The sequence below is a fragment of the Mustela putorius genome, unplaced genomic scaffold (assembly GCF_011764305.1).
Source record: "Mustela putorius furo isolate JIRA1106 unplaced genomic scaffold, ASM1176430v1.1 tig00003898_pilon_pilon_pilon, whole genome shotgun sequence".
In the NCBI taxonomy this organism is placed as follows: domain Eukaryota; kingdom Metazoa; phylum Chordata; class Mammalia; order Carnivora; family Mustelidae; genus Mustela; species Mustela putorius.
The window spans coordinates 1,930,045-1,951,253 of NW_025422047.1; the positions used below are offsets into that span (position 1 = coordinate 1,930,045).

Consider the following 21,209-nt stretch of genomic DNA (forward strand, 5'->3'; position numbering starts at 1 on the left):
ACGTTTCAAACTTTTTCATTTCTATTCTTTTTGTTACGGTGGTCTGTAATCAGTGCTCTTTGGTGTTACTATTGTAACTGTTCTGGATGCCATAGGCCACGCCCATATTAGATGGTGAACTTAATAAATGTTGTGTGTGCCCTGACTACTCCACCAAACAGCCATTCCCCATCTCCCTCTCTCGCCTCAGGCCTCCCTACTCCCTAAGACACAACAACATTGAAATTAGGCTAATTAATAACCCCACAATGACATCTGTGTTCACGTGAAAGGAAGAGTCACATAGGCATCTCTCACTTTAAATCAAAAGCTTGAAATGATTCAGCTTAGCCGAAGAAGGCATATCAAAAGCCAAGGTAGGCCAAAAGCTAGGCCTCTTACACCAAAGAGCCAAGCTGTGAATGCAAAGGAAAAGTCCTTGGAGGAAATTAAAAGTGCTCCCCCAGTGAACATGTGATTATTAAGAAAGGGAAATAGCCTTATTGCTGATACGGAGAAAGTCTGCGTGGTGTGGACAGAAGATCAAACCAGTCACAACATTCCCTACATCAAAACCTAATCCAGGGCAAGACCCTAAATCTCTTCCATTCTATGAGGGCTAAAAGAGGTTGTTCATGAGGTTGCAGGTAAGAGACCATCTCCCTAACATGAAAGTACAAGGCGAAGCAGTAAGTGCTAATGTGGAAGGTAGAGAAAATTACCCAGGAGAGCCGGCTAAGAGCATTACTACAGATGGCTACATAAAACAAGAAATTTTCAGTGTAGAGAAAGCAGTCTTCTGTTGGAAAAATATGCCATCTAGGACTCTCATAGCTTAAGAGGGGAAGTCAATGTCTTGCTTCAACGCTTTTTCAAAAGAGAAATGGACTCTCTTATTGGGGGCCAATGCCGCTAGGGACCTTAAGTTAAAGCCAGTGTTCACCTAACATTCTGAAAACCCAAGAACCTTTAAGAATTATACTATATCTACTCTACCCGTAGTCCATAAATGGAACAACAAAGCTTGGATGGTGGCACATATGTTTATAGCATGGTTTACTGAAGATTTTATGCCTGCTGTTGAGATCTACTGTTCAGAAAGAAGATTCCTTTCAAAATATGACTGCTCATTGACAATGCAGCTGGTCACCCAAGAACTCTGTTGGAGAGGTACAACAAGAAGAATGTTGTTTTCATGCCTGTGAACACAGTATCTGTTCTGGAGCCCATGGATCAAAGAGCAATTTTGATTTTCAAGTCTTGTCATTTAAAAAATACATTCCATGAGACTATAGCTGCCACAGTTAGTGGTTCCTCTGTGGATCTGGGCGAAATGAGTTGAAAATCTTCTGAAAAGGATTCACCATTCTAGATGCCATGAAGAACATTAGGGACTCGTGATAAAAGGGCAGAATACGAACATTAACAGGAGTTTGGAGGAAGTGGATTCCAGTCCTCATGAATGACTTTGAGAGTCCAAGAATTCAGTGGAGGGAACAAGTGCAGATGTGTTAGAAAGAGCAAGAGATTAAGAATTAGAAATGGAGCCTGGAGATATGACCAATATGACCGAATTGCTGCAATTTTATGATAAAGTTTTAATGGATGAGGAGTTGCTTCTTATTAATGAACAAAGGAAGTATTTTCTGAGATGGAAACAACTTTTGAGGAAAATTATGTGAAACTGATGAAATGACAACTAAGGATTTAGAAAATTACATAACTTTATTTGGTAAAACAGCAGCAGGATTTGGGAGGATTGACTCCTTTTTTTTTTAATTAAAGATTTTATTTACTTATTTGACAGAGAGAGAGGGATCACAAGTAGGCAGAGAGGCAGGTAGAGAGAAAGGAAGGGAAGCAGGCTCCCTTCCTGTTCAGAAGGGAAGCTCTGCTCTGCTGAGCAGAGAGCCTGATGTGGGACTCAATCCCAGGACCCTGGGATCATGACCTGAGCTGAAGGCAGAGGCTTTAACCCACTGAGCTACTCCAGTGCCCCTGGAGGATTGACTCTTAATTTTGGAAGAAATTCTACTGTGGATAAAATGCTACCAACCAGCATCTCGTACTGTAGAGAAACCATTCACAAAAGGAAGAGTCAACTGATGAGCCCAACTTTATGGCTGTCTTATTGTAAGAAATTGCCATAGCGACCTTAACCCTGGTCAGTCAGTAGCCATGAACATCTATATACTATGAAGTGTGCCCTTTAAAGTGTGCAATTCAGGGGCGCCTGGGTGGCTCAGTGGTTTAAGCCTCTGCCTTCAGCTCAGGTCATGATCTCAGGGTCCTGGGATCCAGCCCCACATCGGGCTCTCTGCTCAGCGGGGAGCCTGCTTCCTCCTCTCTCTCTGCCTGCCTCTCTGCCTACTTGTGATCTCTCTCTGTCTATCAAATAAATAAATAAAAATCTTAAAAAAAAAAAATAAGCTCTTTAAAGTGTGCAATTCAATGGTCTCACCAGGATGTGCCACCATCACCGCTACCCAATTCTAGGAGAAACCCCTCTACCCATTAGCAGTCATTCCCCCCCCCTCACCCCAGCCCCTATTCAATCTCTGTAGATTTGCCTGTTCTGGACAGTTCTTAGCAACACAATCTTATGTAGATTTTCGAAGTTCTTCCATGCTGTAGCGTGTATCAGCTCTTTGTTCTTTTTCACAGCCCAGTAATATTCCACTGTGCAGATAGACCACATTTAGTTTATCCATTGCCATTGTTCCTTCTCTTGGCAGTTATGAATAATGTTGCTATAAACCTCTATGAAAACTTTGGTATGACTGTATATTTTCATTTTCTTGGATATGCCTATATATTTATAGAGCTAGCCATGAAATTGCTGGGTCATATGATAGCTGTGCTTAATGTTTTGAGACACTGCTAAAGTGACTATCCATTTTATATAATCCCCTCAGAAAGGTATGAGGGTTCCAGTTTCACCCACATCTGTACCTACAACACTTGTACCATCTTTCTTTTTAGTTCCAGCCATGCTATGTATTGTCATCTTGCAGCTTAGATGAGTATTGCCCTCATGACTGATGAGGTTGGGCATTTTTTAAAAAATATTTTTTATTTATTTGACAGAGAGAGAGATCACAAGTAGGCGGAGAGGCAGGCAGAGGGGAAGGGGGAAGCAAGCTCCCTGTCAAGCAGAGAGCCCAAAGTGGGACTCGATCCCAGGACCCTAAGATCATGACCTGAGCCGAAGGCAGAGGCTTAACCTACTTAGCCAGCCAGGTGCCCCGAGGTTGGGCATGTTTAATCGGCTTATTAGCCTTCTGTATGTCATCTTTGGCCCATTTTTTCATTGGGCAGTTTGTCTTTTGATTTGAGTTATGAGAGTTCTTCCCATGTTCTGAATACACGTCCCATATCGGACATATGATTTACAAAGATTTTCTCCCATCTTGTGGGATGTCTTTTTGCTCTATTGATATGAATCAACGTATTTTAATATTTGTAGGTTTCATATGCTTCCTCAAAGCTTCCATTTTCAAAATTGTCTCTGTATTATCTGCTGAGTGGATCACAAGCCAGAGAGCCTTAAGTGTTCACTGAGACTAAAGCAAGGGCACGTAGCATTCCATAGATAGGAAGAAGCTCCTGCATTGGTCACCTGAGGTCATCTAGGGGAGTCCCTCAGTCAGCAAAGGAAATTCAGTTTTGATAACCTAGAAAATATGCCTTCACACCTGATTAGAGTTCAAATTTGATCACTTAAAGGCACTAAGAACCCATACATTGTATTTCCCCACTGCCAGTTGGTTAATTCAAAAGCACTTGGATACTGTTTAACCTGTCCTCTCTCTCTCTGCTGCTCCTCTCCCCTCCCCACTCCCTGTTTCAATTTCAGATTGAAAATGGCTCAGGAATCAGTCAGCAAGCTGACATCAGAGAAGAAAGTGGAGACAAAGAAAATCAATCCCACGGCTAGTCTGGTGAGACGCATGTTTCAACATAACCAAAAGATTTTTCATCATAACTGAGGTGCATCTGGGAGTGTGTCTGAATTTAAAGGATAAAACTCAGAGGAATGAGTAGTATCCAGATTCTCAGTTCCCATCCCAGAGTAGCCTAGGTAAGAAGGGAGTGAGGAACAAAACCCGACTTCCTGGACCTCCGCGTTCTCCCAGCAAACCCAACACAGATCGTTTCCTGATCAGGCAAATTTAGTCACTTGCCATGTCACACCCTTCCACACCCCAGGCCGGCATCTGCTTATCTCAGAGCACCTTTCTCCCTAACTGGTTGAGCATTTAAGAAAGGGGTAGAGATTATGCTCTTTAGATAACTGGGAAAACCCAGATGCAGAAAGATACAGCTTACCTAGGATCACTTCACAAAGGAGTAACAGAAACCAAGCCCAGGCTCTTGGTCCCCTGATGTCTCTCCAGGAGCTGGAAACTTAGAGACTAGTTGGCCTTTGCACCTGAAAGGGGAAGTTGTCCTCCACCTTCCCATTGGGAAGGTTCACAGTGAAGCTCTACCTATACGTTAGAGACAATAGCAGAGGTAAATGGTTAGGAACCCAAGATGTTGGGGTTCAGATCCCAGCTTAGCCACTTAGTAGTTGTAAAACCTTCGTAAAATTACTTTGCCTCTTTTGGGAAATGAGAGAAATAATACCACCTTTACTTGAGGATTATTTTGAGGAAACAGAGAGAAATAGAAAGCGGCGTATAATAAGAACTTAAAAATGTTGGCTGTTTCTGGTTATTACAAATTTTGGCAGAATTAGTCGGCCCTGCCCTGGAGAACAGCAGTGAGTGATAAGGGGGCCATCGCTCTCCTCAGCTGATTTTCAGACCATACCTCTCCTGTGCCCTGCTGTCCCCCAGCTACTTATTCTTATCCTTTTGAGTTTTGAGGACCATTTGCCAGCTACTTTAAACCTTCTGACCATCTAAATGAAGTTGAAGTAGTGAAGTGAGATTTTTTTTTTTTTTTCTGTTGATTGGCTGGGGTGTCTCTCACTCACAACAGCCCCATCAGCAAATGAATGTTGAGTGAGGTGTGGAGAAGTCGGGGTCCTACAGCTGGAGTGGGGAAGGCTGCAGTTAGCATGCACAGCTCCTGAATGGACCCATCCTCTGTGCCCTTTTGGTGGTGAGTCCAGTACATTCACTTGTATGATTTTCAGTGGCAATGGCTTCCACCCTGAGTTTTGTCTTCCTCGTTGGTCAGCCTACACTCCTTTCCCCCAGTCCCCTTTCTTGGGCCTCTATCCTAACTTTTGCAGCCAAATCTTATTTCCAGGGGCACAGAATGAATTCAGCCCTGGAGACAAAGAGGAAACAGTGGGTTTACTGTGACTTTTTTTTTTTTTTTTAAATAGGTGACTTCCACTGTGACCAAGCTCCCAGTTGCAATCCTCAACTTGTTAGGGTGGTTTCTTTTGTTGTTGTTTATTTGGGAATTTGGGAAGCGCTCAGAAACTGATCCTGATTCAAGCTCACAAGTCAGAGATGGGATCCAGACTCAGGATGGGTGTTCAGAAAACATCGACTTGATGATTATATGTAGGCCACCCTAGTAGCTCAGTATCACATCTCATAGATGACAAGCAGCTGAGGATCTATTTACAAAGATCTCTGTGCAAAGGAATATACCTCTTCCATTTCTTTTTTTAGTCTTTTATGTGCCGTCCCAAAGAGCAGATACACCCATTCTCATTATGCTAAATATTTTATTCCTCTAAAGTCCTAGAAACGGTGAGAATCCTCATTTCTGTTTTGTATTCTTATCTGTATATATATCTCGCCAACAGACCTTCATGACCTTCATCTTTAGAAGGTTGTCACTGGGCAGGAAGCTCAGAGAGAGCAGAGTAGAACATCCATGGCAAAATGGAAGTTTTCTCCATCCTGCATGGATTACGTCTGCTCCGCTTCCATTTTGCATTGCCTTTGTTCAGTCCCACCATCTTGACCATATGCAGATGTATTCAATTGGGGAAACAGTGATTTTTTTTTTCCTATTTAGATTCCCCAGAAACTATTCCTTAAGCATTCCCTAATTCCATTAGTAGACTGAGCATGGGGGCAGAAGGAATCTTTGAGTAACACTGCAAAGTTAGGATCTTTGTCACATACCAGCCACTCATGGTAAAGGTCCGTCTTTTAGATGGGTGTCATTGTTTGATTGATGAGCTAGTTATTTGCTGTTTGCTTTTAGCAAGTAAGAGGAATAGATTGGGAGGAGCAGGTAACAGGATTTCAGAAAAGAAGGATAAAAGGACTCATTTCTAGAGCCTTGAGTCCAACTCTACCCATCATTCTAGACCAAAACTTTGAGAAATTTTTCAAAGTTTGAGAAAAATGAAAATTTAGAACAAAGAATGATAATAAACTATTTTTTCCTTAAACAACAGAAAGAAAGACTGCGTCAGAAGGAAGCCAGTGTGACCACTAACTAATACAGAGCCACGTGAGAATGACGGCAGCAAGCAAGCATTTTCTTGTATCATCCTTTGCAACACTAGTGCTGCAGAAAGTTCTTAAAACAAGATATGTCACCAAACATTTGTTTTGCTCATCTCTTTCTGAGGTCATTGCAGTGAGCACCCTGTGCCTTCTTAAGGGAGTCCTTTGTTAAGCCACAGGAACAATGAGAAACTGTTTAAGGGAACACTGCAGGTGTATTTGATCATTGTTTCTTGTAGAGGTCCAAAGTGATGCCATTACAAAACCAGAAAAAATACCAATATTTTCCAAATGTTTTTAAAATTGTATATATAATATACAATTGTATATATAAAATTGTAAAATTATATATATCAAGCTTTCTAATCCAAGCTTGATATATATAAACTTGTGACAGGAGAAAGATCTTTTGTGACAATTGCCTTGAGGGGATTCAAGCCTTGATCCTTCCACACTGCTGGTGTGACTATCGATCTTAACTTTGATTCTGTTGCGGCAAGATCCTACAACTTCTTTCTCACCAAAACTGTTGAACCCTACCAAAACTATTTTTTAAGACATCCAAGACTATGTATTTTCCAGATGAGAGAAATGGTTATTTTGTTGTTGTTTTTTTTCATATAATGAAAAAGACAGAAAATGGAATTACACATGGGTAGAAAGGGAGTTAAATAGCCATAAACTTCATCCTAGAGAAGAAATTACTGTACAGGGAGTTAACATCAGCTATTAAGCAAGACCCATTCTTTTGTTTTTATGTGTTTTGTGTTTTTATTGTGGTTTCCCTTGCCCAGCAGAAATTCTGTACCCTTATTCCTGGAATAAACAGTGATACCCAAGCCAGCACAGGCTTGGAGGTCAAAGTACCTGCTTGGGCAAGTGATCCAGTCATAGCCCATTTTGTACTTCAGGATGTTTGTGAATAGGTAAGTCCATGTTGACTTTTATCAAAGCTCTGCATCTTGTTCTGGGATTGTGTGATCTGTACCACTCCCACCAACCTCAGGAGGCAGTTTCCAGACAGAAGAGCAAATGCTACTAGCAGCTTTTCATCATGACCTTGACTGACAGGGATGTGACCAAGGATGAAGCAGGAGTCTTTGATGTTGAAAAAATTAAGAGCATAAAAATGGTTCCTTATATCAAAATGAAAATGTGATTATATTAATATTAAGCTTTGAGTGGAATATCACAGACAGACAGCTTTTTCTGACCCTGAAGCCCGTATGATTGCTGCCCCTTGAATCACGAGCGAAACCACCTTAGACTTCCCCCTTGACATTTTTTTCCTAAAGCCACCTCTCTGAATCTATCTTGTAGGATGAGAAGAGAGAGGACTGGGGCTGAATTCAGAATAGGATCAAATACTATACATTTTTGGTCTTGAAGGGAAAAAGGTCCAAGCCTTCTCCAATTGGTGGGTAGCAGTTTAGAGGTGGGTGAGAACCTTAAAACCCTTCCTGATGGGGCTGCCATGTGCAGCCTTGCCCCTGATCCCGGCCTCTTCCCAGAACTCTCAATTTGCCAGGTACCTGAGTGTCCCCCCCAGGACTGCCTGCTAATCATCAGGCCCCTCAGGGACTCCCTAACAGAGTCAGCTCATTAAAGCTGCACTGTACTTGTAGTCAAGATAAATCAAATCACAGAAGCCATATTTGTGCTGGTGCTAACTGCCTTGCCTAACAATTAAAAAGAAAGGAGTATGGTAGCATGGTTGGGTCTTCCTCCACCCCAATTCAAACTAAGAGATGAGACAAACAAAACAAAAAGCTAGTAAGGAGCTGACATTACTAAAAGAAGTTGCCTGTGAGCAAAAGCTTTTCATACCACTTTCCTATGTTGTTTCTCTTCCTTTTCAATCAACTGTGAAGAAAATCTAAGAAATTCATCAGTTTAAAACAAATTCCACTTACACTCATCCTGTGCTCTAGGACATTCCTTCTAGTACTATCATGAAGCAGAAAAGTGCCTGTCTTGTCCATGCCTGGGAGATCCACTTTGAGTTCAGTGAGGTCAGTGAATGTCTGGATCCTCATTGGTCCCCACAGACTTGATGGGCAAGAGCAGCATGTGCTTTCAGTGGAGTCATTGGTCCACTTCAGATCTCTAAGGAGGATGGTCACAAGAAAACCAGTGATAGTAAACAGGCCTGTCACTATGACCACATAAGTCTGCAGGAACATGCTCTCAGGGAACCAGTGCTGAAGAAGAATGAGTGGAAATTTAATGTGAGAGTTAGACAAATGCAGCTCAAGTTGCATTCCATTCACATGGGCAGACTAGAAATTGGCAGTAAAATGCCTATTTCTAAAGACTAGTTCGCCTGCTCTGTTGGGGAAATTTAATGATGTTTTCAGACTATTCAAATATAGTAAGTTATTGTATTAAGACACAGGGCAAGATCTCCATTATTCTCCCCCCCTTTTGAGTTCTGCACTATGTATCTAGATGCCCTCTCCCAAGTTCATACATTTAACTGCAGTGTTGGTACAGCCTTTGTTCCTAACATGTCGCTGCTCAGTAAAAGTTCACAAGAGCTTGTTCAAGGTGGGCCATCTCAAACAACCTGGGGCCCCTTGAAATTATCCCTCTAAAATGCAGTTGAGATGACGGTAAATGCAACAGAGGTCTCTAAACTTTTCGTGGAGAGGAAGTAGTTAGTGTACCACTTTATCAGATTGAACATTTTGGGCAAGCAGGATTTGAGTGACTTTTCTAAGAACAGCCTTCCCCAGACTAGAGGGAGAGCGGCCAGTATGGCTCCTCTGTGTTTAACCAGACACTCACACCCAACTGTACTAGTTAGACTCTGACAAACCTTGACTTAGAAGCACCATCTCTCTTCCTAGCCAAGAGTCATTACATCTGAGGATGTTGGTTGGATTGCAGTTTGGACTCTTGCCTGAGTGACCTATAGTCATCACCAGGCACACAAGTATATCATATATTACACTAAAACATGATATAAACATGTCAGGTAAAAAGCATCAGCCCTCTGAGATGTCAAAGATAAGGTTAGAAGGAGGTGTGATGTATGGCTTTTAATACAAAAGGCAGCTTAATGGTGGTGTGGGTGGAGGGCACAGAAAGGGAAAAGTGTGGCCAAGCAGAAAGAGATGATCACGGTGAGGATGGACCCGCTGCCTTTTGAATCCTTGAGTTGACATATCTCTTCAAATGCCCACTGAAAGTACCTAGGAATAATGGAAAAACAATTTCTGAAATCTGGGAAGTAGAATAAGGAAACCCAGCCATGTGAATACATCTTTAAATGTTCTAGCCAAAATAAATTGGTGGTGTGGTTGAGGAATCAATTGCCAGATTGGGTGCTAGTCTTGGACTCCCTCTTAACTCCCCAGGAAGCTACTGAGCCCCCTTAGGCATCTCTTTTTTTCCTAAGAACCACAAGGAAAGGCATTTCCTAAATGAACAGCTTATATGCTGCTGGTGGAGAAATTGGAAAAACTGAAGGAAGGAATGAAACTCTGGGGGTGGTACTGGAAACCACCTTGCTATGTTTCTTCCAAGGCCAGGGATTAGATGTAGCAGAAGAGTCGTGTTATTTTTGGTAAAGATTTGCCTGTTGGCCTGGGATTGTACATCTCTCTGTTGTTTATACTGTGTGCAATGGGAGCATTTTCATTTTAATTATATTCTTGCTTTCTTGACTGCTACATTTTCTCATTTCTCTTTCTGCTTCTACTGACGTCATGGACACAGATGATTGCACACAACATTGCATGTGCAGTATAGCCTAAGACAGTGCCTAGTCCAACTATCAAGGGGACTTAGAAATGCAGACCTGCAGGCTCCTTCCCAGTAACCAGACTATAGCCTTTAACAGGGAAACCTTTTGATTCCCTGACATCCGAAATCAGCTTATTTTATTATACTCTCCCCTCCCCAAATACAGATTAAACCAACTTGGGGGCCACTTTCTGTGTCAGGGAGGAGAATGAAGTCCAAAATGTACAGCTTTTTTTCCAAAAATTACCTAATCTAAAAGTCAACTATATCATTTTATGAAGTAATTTAGATTTGTGTGTAATTTTCTTTGATTCTGCCTGTTCTAGTCAGGAAAAAAAAAAAAAGGATGAAAAGCTGAAAGGGAAAGAAAAAGCATCAGATTTGGTTATTCACACGTTAGTTTATAAATTTCTAAACCACACAAAACATGGACATACTGTGAAATCCAACGTTGTGGAAATCTTGAGCACAGAAAAACTAGAGCAGCTGTGCGAGCTGATGAGCATGGACAAAGTTTTAAAAAGTGTCTGTGGCCTCCTTCATACTTTATCCTCAGCCAGGCAATTCTGAGAGTGTGGATTCAAAAGAGCCCAGGATTGCCCTGAAGAGTGCACTTTTTTAAAAGCCACATACAAGGAAAAGTGGTAGGATAGAGTGGAAGAAGGGGCCAGACCATTACACCATGCTTACTCTGCATTCTCTTAAGAGCAGTTGATAAATGTGAGGAATATCTGGAAGGCCATCAGAACCACATTTCATATATCAGCTATTGTACCTTTAGGATCAATTCAGCTGAAGAAAGTGGACTGAATGAAGAAATGAACTTTTCATTCATGTCAGCTAGTTTGTCATCATGAAGAAATTGGCAACACAAGAGAAACAAGGCTACCCAGCCAAACTAATAGTATTTGATATTTGAAAAGTATGAATCGTTTTTAGCCTTGTCAAAATGCAAGTAACTTGTTGGATAGGTTTCCATCTTCTAGCTATAGAGATGGTTAAAATGGTTCCAATCCAGCTGCTTGGAACCTTCGCTATTATTGGTGCAAAAGTCACTTAAAGAAAAGCACCTTTGGAAACTGGCCTCAGCATGGCTGACTGCTTGCAGACACACATCACAGTATTTATAACCCCATTAGCAATTGAATCCAGGCATCACTAGGCTCTTACTCACAGCTGCATGTGACAGAGAGGCCCATTTTGTGTCATTTCTACACAACCGTCAGTTGTTGACACCTTGTTAGAGCACTGAATGCTAGTTTCACAATTCTTCCTTTCCCCTTCCAAAGGAGTAGGCAATCTACCAAACCCTCCCAAATCAACTCTTTGCTGGGAAGGAGTGAGTTCAAGAGCATTTTAACATGCAGGGTTGAAGCCAATTCAGTAGACCTAGCTGTGCTGAGGCTCTTAATCAACGCTGTGATATAAACCTAGCATTTGGGAAATTTGTGTAGTTGACAACTTAACTGGAAACGTGAACATATTAAAATGGCAAATATCTAACTCTCTTTCTTCAAGCCGTGGTGCAGCTTCTATCAACAAGGATGTTATGGAAGCAAATCAAGCCTCATTCAGGAGGCCAGCTATTCTCAAGGAGAGCTTACTAGGTTTGCTTCCCCTCTACTCCAGCCGCTGTGTCAAGCAGCCTGGTGACAACTGGTCACACCAAAAAAATCTTTTCCTTTTCATCCTTCTCTTCTCTGGTATGATGGTTCGCTTCAGTCAGGAGCTCAAATGAACTCTGGACTTTATTGCATATTACATCTATGAAGTACTTATTCGTGAATTTCTTCTGCATTCTGTGATCTGGGGAAGACCGACTTAATCTCATTTTTGTATAGGAAAGTTGTAGCTAATGCCATTAATTTATCCTTCTGCATTCCACCTATGCTCATATAATTTTCTGTTTTTTTAATCTTCTCTTAAATGTACTAAGAAACACCAGTCTGCCTCCTTTTCTGAAAGCTAATGCAAATACTTCTGGGAACTTTTTTTTTTTTTATGCTTTGTGTGAAATTTGATAGCATCGGGCTAGCAAAATGCAAATGAGCACATAGTTTGCAGCAGAAATTCACCTCCCCCAAATTTGTCATTCTTCTCCATGGAGTAAACAATTTCTACTATATTTAGGCTCTTTTGTAGGCTGAGCATTTTTCTAAATTCTACCTGTGCAGACCTCAAGGGGCTCTCTCTGTCTTTGAAACTGTAAGGAGATCTTACAAGAGAATGAATACTTTTCCCCAAAATGCTATCTTACACTTAACCTGCATTCATTCTTAGGCATGCATTCACTCTGGTTTGTCAACATCTTTGGCAAAATTGTGCCTCCTTTCCTTCATCGTTCTCTTCCAGAGCCTGCTTCTATTCTTGTCTCATGAAATAAACATATTTTCATTTATTCATCTGGGCCAGCTTTCCAAAATGAAAAGCTAGTCCTATGGACATCTGCGTATACAGGGAACTTACTCTCTATCTCCCCATGGCATAGATAATACATGTGTTCAGGAATGAACAACTCTCTGGGAACTCTTGGGATGGATTTTGAATTCCAGGATTCTGTGAGAAGCATAAAAATGGGTATATAGCATACAAAGATTGTACTACTCTTTCCTAATAAGAGACTAGAAGGAGATTCAAGTCTTTACATCTCAGGTAAGTTTAACTGAACTATAAATAGCTCATTGGTTGTTGGTTTTTTTTCCCTTTCTTCTTGCCAACTTGTCCCTAGATACAATCTTACCTTTTCATATCTGACCCCAAACACATAAAGAAGGTGGTTCCAGCCCCACTGGAACTGCACTTTGTCAAATCTTTCAAAGAGATCCATTTCCTTAGGAAACAAATCTGTGAGGGAGGGGTAAGTAGTACAATTCCCGTGTTTGTCCAGAGTGATATACATATGATTTGGGGAGTCCACCAAAAGGATAGGTCTACCCCAAATCATTAATCTTCAATTCTGTAATGCTTCAATTTCTCAAGACACTAATAATGTGACCATACTGTTAGTAAAATATATAATCTTCAAAGAATATAAGCATCAAGAAAAAAGGACTTCCCTTTAAAATAGGAATCTAAAAGATTCCTAAAAAGGCAGAAACTTACAAAATTTGAAATGGAACAATTTTTTTTTTTTTTTTTTTTTTTAGAGAAAACATGTCATTGGTTCATCATGGTTTTTTTTTCCTCACTGAGTTTTAATTTAGACTAGCATGAGAAGTAGGGTGGCCCTGGATTTTGATTTAGGGGATCGTGCTTTGGCTTGGAAGATCAGCACAGAGCTACATGCCCGGAACCTAAGTGAAATCAGTCAGCATCCTAATCGGAATCAGACCGAACACATGTAAATTACTCCAAGTCCTTTAGCGCTTAATTTTCTCAGTGACACCCTGGACCCCAGACACTGCTTCCTAAAATGCATTTGACCCATGTGGTGGTGTCTCTGTAGGGTCTTGGGAGGTTGTAAGCGATGGGATGAGGGAGTAGAGCAGATAACGGGGAGAAGCATGCAGCCAGGGCACAATGTTTTGCTGATACGATGCACTGTTAGGGTTCTGGAGATTTTTGCCTTGCTTATATCATGGGTGGCCTTTCAGTGAAGCGCCAGGATCTCATCAGGCAAATGGGAGAGTTCAGTACCTCCAGCTGGTCAGTGCCTGACAATGTGCTGGAAAAGCGAGTACCCTAGTGAAACTGGCCTATGTTCCAATTCATTCCCATGGGGCTGGTGGTGCGTGTGACATCCTGTTTTCTCTACGCCTGTCCAAAAGTCATTGGGACACCTAGCTTCATTTCACTTTACTCACTTCAGTCCTTGTGCTTCGGCCTCCCCTTCTTTCCCAGCTCATGGCTTTGCCCCTCCCTTTACAGTTTCTCCAGGAGCCAGCCTTTCTTGCCTCCTCCCTCCCTCCCCTCAAGCCCGATGCTCCATTCCCCAGCCCTTTGGACAGGGTGCTCTGCTGTCACCAAGTGACACACAGCACTGCGACTGCCTCCTGTTAATGTCAGCATCACTTCATCACTTAGGCAAATAGGGAAAATCCATAAAAGAGATGGAAAATACATTTCTTTTTTTTTTTTTTTTTTTTTTTGGTCTTATTCTACTTTATTTTAAGAAGGTCGAAGGGAGGGTTCTAGGCTTTTTCAGTCTCTCATAAACTGTACTGTAAACCTGTCTAATTAGGGACCATCCTTTGACAAATTATAAATCAGTCCCGGTCTCACCACCTAGGATGCGTAAGACTAAAGTTTTGGACCTGAAGGAACTTTTCTGTGCTGCTGGACAAATTGACTTAATTCTGTGCAAACCGTTTGAATTCTGGGCTTTTTATTGCGATCCCTTTCTTACTCCTACTCATGATCCAAACATCTACACAAATTTGGATCAGGATGTTGACAATTTGTGGTTATTTTCAGATCAACAGTAACTGTTACACTCTTCAAAGTGTTTAAAAAGAAAGTGCAAGCATGTCCGAAGTAATCAGTGTTTGGACCTGGAAAAAATCTTGGCTTCTCTGTTAAGTATTAGACCAATCTGTAGGTGTTATCTTAAAGGATTTTCAGTAATAATGAAGAGAGTTTGAGAAATGAGAAGGCACTTTAAAGACATGAAACCTTACATTACATGCTTTTGGACATTTTTTAAATAAGCTAATTGGATTCAGGTATTTTTTCCCTTTAAATTTTTAAAAATATGTATATCTAATTTGTTTGCATATTTAATTTTGTCAAAGCTGAGAAATGCTCATTAGTTGAATTTGTAAATGTCATTTGCAACCAAATGAAGTATTTATTTTTAAAAAGAAAGGGTGAAGGAACCAATACTGATTGTACATAATGAAAATTTATGTGTGTGTCTATATATATATTTTTTTTTTTCCTTCCTTGACACTTCTTGGTCACCACATCAAGTGTATTTTTGTACATAATATGTTGGTTAGAAAATGTAGATTGTCTATTCAAAGAACTCTATCTCTGTGATAGATTATATTTATCCTAATCTGTTGATACTTCTGTTAATTTGTTTTAAGAGATAGAACTCTATTTTTTGGAATCTGCAGAGAACTGCATTCATGGCTTCCAATTGTAAATATGATGAAAATATTTTAATAAATCTTGGTTTCATGTCTGCTGGCTTGTGGTGCAGATTTGTTTTCGGGAGACATTCAGGACCGTCTCCCAACAGTACATTCATACAGAGAATGCCAATCACCTGTAACATTCCTTACTGCTCAAGTTCAGTATTATTACTGAGCTGCAAGAGCTAGGTCTTGGTAAGTCCATCCTGTTTCCTCTCTCCTCCCCTTTCCATCCCACCAACAGTGGGCAATCTGGGTAGGTGCTCAAGGCTAACATGCAACAGACAAGCCCAGCCATGCATTGGCTCAGCTAGGCTGACCAAAACGCTACCTGAAGATAAACTGTCCAAGGTGGGGGCATATGGGCAGAACCACAAGCATTGGTGACCTCAGGCTGTGGGTTAGTAAACAATGTACCTGGGAAACTGAACAGAAATATAACCATATTGTGTTCTAGCACTAAGCACAAGGTATAAATTCTTTTCAAGCAATATTAGGACATATGCAAGTATTTATGAACAAGAACCAAAAGACGTTTGGCAAAACACTCTTCCTTCCATTTCAATAAAAGTGTGCTTGTGTGTTTTTAAGTTTATTTACTCAGTGTTCCTGAGTGCCATGCACTCTTCAGGTCCGGAAGTTTGCTGAAACATGCAGCAACTTATACAGATACTTTTCATGAACAGACACAACTACTATCTGGGGAGACATTTCATCACTGGGAACTCTTCTAAATCCTAGAGTCACAGAGTTGCAAAAATCTTCAGACATCGGATGAAATCTATTTCACAAAGGAAAAACAACTGAAGTCCAAGGGACTTGCTGAAAATCACAGTATGTGTTGGTAAACACATTGGCTAGAATCCAACTCTCTTGAACCCAAGGCCAAAGCCTTTCCCACTGCTTAACTCCTTCATAATGTTAAACTGTTCTCTTCAAAATACAGCTCTCCCCCTGCTATCTGACAATGGAGAATGCTCACGAAACTTTTCATAGGCCAAGATGGCATAGCGCAAAGAAGCAATTACTATTAATTTAGAAGGGAAATTATTTGAGCATTCCCAGACCCTGAAAACAACCTCTCTCAGACTTTCCGGATACCTCAGGACACATCTGGGTAAAGGATGCACAAAATAAGTCAAGATAAAGCACAGACACTCACAGATCAAAGCTGTAATGTATTGATGCTGAGATGCTGAGTGTAGTTCCTGGGGAAGGAGCTTGGCGGGGCCCCTCACGCCTCACTTGCATGTATGCTGCCTCGGTCAGCCTCATTGCAAGTTAATGCTACGTGCCTTTTTCGCTTTTTGTCTTTTTTTTTTTTTTAAATAAAAACAAAAGTCTTCAGATTTTTTTTCTGAAGTGAAAACAAGTACTACTGTAGGTCTTTTGTGGACAGCAAAGGGAAGTAACAGGAACTTTCAAAAAGTGGGGGATCCCTGTACACCATTATGGAGAAATATTCCAAAACTGTTGTTTGCAAGAAAGGGTCCAAATGCTGTGAAAAGTTTGTAGAAGTCATTATTAAAGTTGCGTTCTGGGGGCGCCTGGGTGGTTCAGTGGGTTAAAGCCTCTGCCTTTGGCTCAGGTCATGATCCCAGGGTCCTGGAATCGAGCCCTGAATCGGGCTCTCTGCTCAGCAGGGAGCCTGCCTTCTCCTCTCTCTCTGCCTGCCTCTCTGCCTACTTGTGATCTCTGTCTGTCAAATAAATAAATAAAATCTTAAAAGTTGCATTCTGGGGTGCCTGGGCGGCTCAGTCAGTTGAGCATCCAGCTCTTGATTTCAGTTCTGGTCATGATCTTGGGGTCATGGGATTGAGCCCTGTGTCAGGTTCCATGCTCAGCTGGGGTCTTTCTGACATTGTCTCTCCCACCTCCTTCTGCTCCTCCCCCTCCTCCTCTCTCTCTCTCTAAAATAAATATGTATTTTTTAAAAATTAAAAAAAGGGCAGAGGCCTGAGTATCAAGGAACTTAAAAAAAATACCAGTCCACCTTAAGAAGAATCTCTACTCTGGTTTAATCAAGATTTAGTCTCCCTTGCTGAGTGATAGCTGTTGAATTTATGAGTATACATTTTTGCCTATTCTTTAAATAGTCTGTGTTTGCGCATGGCTCAACTAACAGGCCATAAGTTTCTGAAGTTAAATATTCCACTTCAGACTCTAGTTGTCCACTTTTACCTGCCTATGATGTGTTCACGGAAATAAAAGTCTTGACAGTTGGCCTGGACTGGCCCCACCTGCAAGAGAGGCCTGCATCAGTTTGGATGCCTTCAAGTCTTCTCAAAGTAGAGCTACTTCATGCCCATCACTACATCATAATAATAATCATAATGAATGGTAAGAGATGGTAACTGTATAATTTATCAATTTATCAATTGATGCATTAAAAATGCCCCCCAGTGGATTAAGTCAACAATAATCACTACTCATTTTTCATGGTTTTTGTTAGTTTGGAAATAGCTTGACTGGGCAGTTCTCACTTTGGAGTCCCATAAGGTTGTAGTATTATGTCTGCTAGGTTCTCACTCTTCTGAAAACTGGAAAGCGTGAGTGGGCCTGGAAAGTGTACTTCCAAGATGGCTGAGTCAAGTGGATGACTCAAGATGGCAGCTGGGTGCTGGCTCTAGGCTGCGAGACTCAGTGTCTCCTATAGGGTTGCTTGAGGGATCTAAAGCGAAACATAAAACACTTTTCTGAGCAAAGCTCAGAAGTCACATCCAGTCACCTTCATCCTACTCTACTGGTTGAGACATTTACAAAGTTCTGCCCTGATAGAGGGGTAGGGAAATAGACCCCACCTCTTTTTTTAAGACCCCACCTCTTGATGAAGAACTGTAAATATCACATTGTAAGAAAAGAATGTGAGATGGGAGATATATTGGTACAATTACCTCTGGATAATCTGTCTAAGTAGTTCTGTCTTTTCTATCTGGTCTTCCCCTTCCTTCTCTGTTCCTATTTTTGTTCTAAAACTAAACATCTGATTTCTTCAAAATTTTCCCTACCTCTTTTCTCTGAATCTTTTCCCTCTACCTGCTATCTGAGCACAGAAGTAATTGTCTTTTTTCTCTAGATATAAGCATTCTTTACCATGAAGTGAGATATGTCCTAACTGAGACCTTAAAAACACTGGTGGAAAAAAGAACTTAAAGGTGACCTTAGAATTTTACTCCTCAATCCTAAGCTTGCATTTCTTATCGTATGACTAGGAGTGATGTTGATCCCCACTGAAGCGGTGTCTTGGACAGTAAGAAAGTGAAATCATATTTTTCAGTGTCTAGAATAAAACTTTTACTCTTCTAATACTGTGTAGGTATTAATACAGTGGAATATTATTCAGCCTTAAACAGGAAGAAAATTCTGACCCATGCTACAAGCTGCATGGACCTTGAAGACATGATACTCAGTGAAAGAACCCAGTCACAAAAAAATATTGTTTGATTCCACTTACATGAAATTCATAGAGATAGAAAGTAGAATGAGGGTCTCCAGGAGATAGGGGGAAGAGGGAATGGAGTTTTAGTTTGGGAAGCTGGAAACATTCTGAAGATGAACAGTGATGATGGTTGCACAACAATGTGAATGTATTTAATGTATAGAACTATACATTTAAGAATAGTTAAAATGGTAAACTTTATATATATTTTACCACAGTAAAAAAAAAAAAAGTAAAGTATTGGATGAATTAAGGGTTTTCCTATATGCTGGGTGCTATAGTAAGCATTTTATATATATTGCTTTATTTAATCCTCATAATAATAATTAATATAAAAAATAATACCTAATATGAGGTAAAGATGACTACGATCCCCATTTCGCAGATTAAGAAAACTAATGCCTAGAGAAGTTGATAAATTTCCCATGCAATTGGTAAGAGGAGAAACCAAAACTCAGATAATCCAAAGAAACGCTCTCAGCCACTATCTTATTTCAAAGATTACAGAGATAGAATTAACTTATTCAGGAGAGGGGCGCCTGGGTGGCTCAGTGTGGGGCGCCTGTGTGGCTTAGTGGGTTAAAGCCTCTGCCTTCGGCTCAGGTCATCATCCTAGGGTCCTGGGATCAAGCCCTGCATTGGGCTCTCTGCTCTACAGGGAACCTGCTACCCCCTCTCTCTCTGCCTGCCTCTCTGCCTACTTGTAATCTCTGTGAAATAAATAAATAAAATCTTTTTTAAAAAATAATGAAATAAAATAAAACTTATTCAGGAGAAATGGGAATAGATAAAGATTATAAGGCCTTAACACCTTGGTGGTCTTATAATCTTATTTTTGAGATATGGTAAAAACATTGTCCTTCTAACAGGTCCTTCTTTTTCATACAATACTGCCTATTCAAACCTTGGCATAGTTTTGGTTTTTTGGGTTTTTTTGTTTGTTTTTTTTAATCAAATATCTAGCCTGAGCACTGAAGCCACCAATACTTCTGTAAAAGCCAAAGAAACTAAGAGCAGGGAGCTCTGTATGCGTGTGTGTGTGTGTGTGTGTGTGTGTGTGTGTGTGTGTGTATCCTTCAAGAAACAACTAATATGCACCTTCCAGAATTTTCTTCTTTCTGTAGATGAGATGAAATAGAGTATAACACAAGGCAAAAAATAAATAGGAATTGGTAAGAACCAAATGAAGAATATTGTGAGACTAAGAGAAGTTGCCACCTAATCTACCTCATAATGAATCAATCTGGAAATATGTCCAAAAAGGTAAAACAATATCCTATCAACAGAAAGAATGTTTAAACAAAACTGGATCATGTGATGCTAGAATTTCCCCTAGTCTTCTATCAGTATTGTATGTCCATTGCTTGATTTGAAGCCAAATTGAGACCCGTTTGGATCTCACTTAGAGTCATTTTGAAGTTATTTACGGATGAAATTAAATCCTTCTGTTGGGAGGATTTTATTTTTAATGAAAGAACCACAAATGAATAGATAGTTGTTCTCAGTTTTCTTATGCTGGCCAGAACTAGAAGAGAAAATTCTTTCAAGAAAGAAAATGCCCTCCCTCACACTTCAAGTTCTAGAAGACATCAAGAGTTACTAAATTGCTCAATACTTTGCTTATTCTTCCAAGATTTCCATCCTAGACCCTAAGACCAGAATGGTTTGGCCATTTTTGAGAGACTATTGCATTAAGGGGGATTTGTCCCATAGAAGAAGAATGTAGGACTAAGAAGGGGAGAGAGGGTGCTAATCTAGAAAATCAGGCACCTCTGTTCTTTAGCACCTACTTCTGGCTTTGACAGGCAAGAGAGCACTGACCCCACCATGCTCTCCCAGCAACCCCCTCACATCTCTTTAAAGTCTCTTTCTGATATGACTCCCTCTTCTCACTGGATTCCCACCTAAGACTCAGTGGTAGCTTAGAGAAAGACGGTCTTCTGAAATACACATTTTAAATACATGCCCTCAAATTAGACGTCAAGAGAAACATAGGGGCAGAAAAATGTAAGAAAAAAAAAGTTATGGACTTAGAGGTTAAACCCAATCTTATATCCCAGCTCGGCCACTTACTAGCCAGGTGACTTGAAGCAAGTTACAGTACACTAAACCTCTGAGTCCTCATTAAAAATGGAGAGTTTAAAAAATCTCAAACATATTGCATAAGGTTATCAAGGCTAAAAATAGCCCAGAAATTCCCAATACAAAACTATAAATGTCATTTCTTTCTCTCACATAGGAACAGTCAGTATTGCTTAGGACCGTCTCCTCTTGGTCACAATGGGGAAAAGTTGTCTATTTCCTCAATCCAAGCTTTATTGCTTTATTACCTGATTTGCTTGTGAGTTCATTCAGTCTGGCTCCTAGAGGTGGCATAATCTCTCAGTTCCAGTTATCCCATGACAATATGTTATTTATACAGACTTACTACACTTCAATTTCCACAACTGTTTGGATTCAAGGATTTTTAGGACCCCTGATATCTCTGTGAGCAGCTATTATAGAAATCTCCCCTTATCTTGTACAATATACTAAGCAGGAAAC

General features: G+C 40.5%; 1 protein-coding gene across 1 annotated transcript in view; it reads left to right on the forward strand.

Annotated features, from left to right (window-relative positions):
• The window catches only part of FMN1 (formin 1), a 414,557-nt gene extending 399,281 nt beyond the window's left edge, over nt 1-15,276 (forward strand). Inside the window, 2 exon segments of the mRNA XM_004751031.3 lie at nt 3,836-3,920; nt 6,353-15,276. Coding sequence (XP_004751088.2) covers nt 3,836-3,920; nt 6,353-6,397 — 130 coding nt within the window. The 3' untranslated portion in view covers nt 6,398-15,276.
• Nucleotides 15,277-21,209: the final 5,933 nt, after the last annotated feature.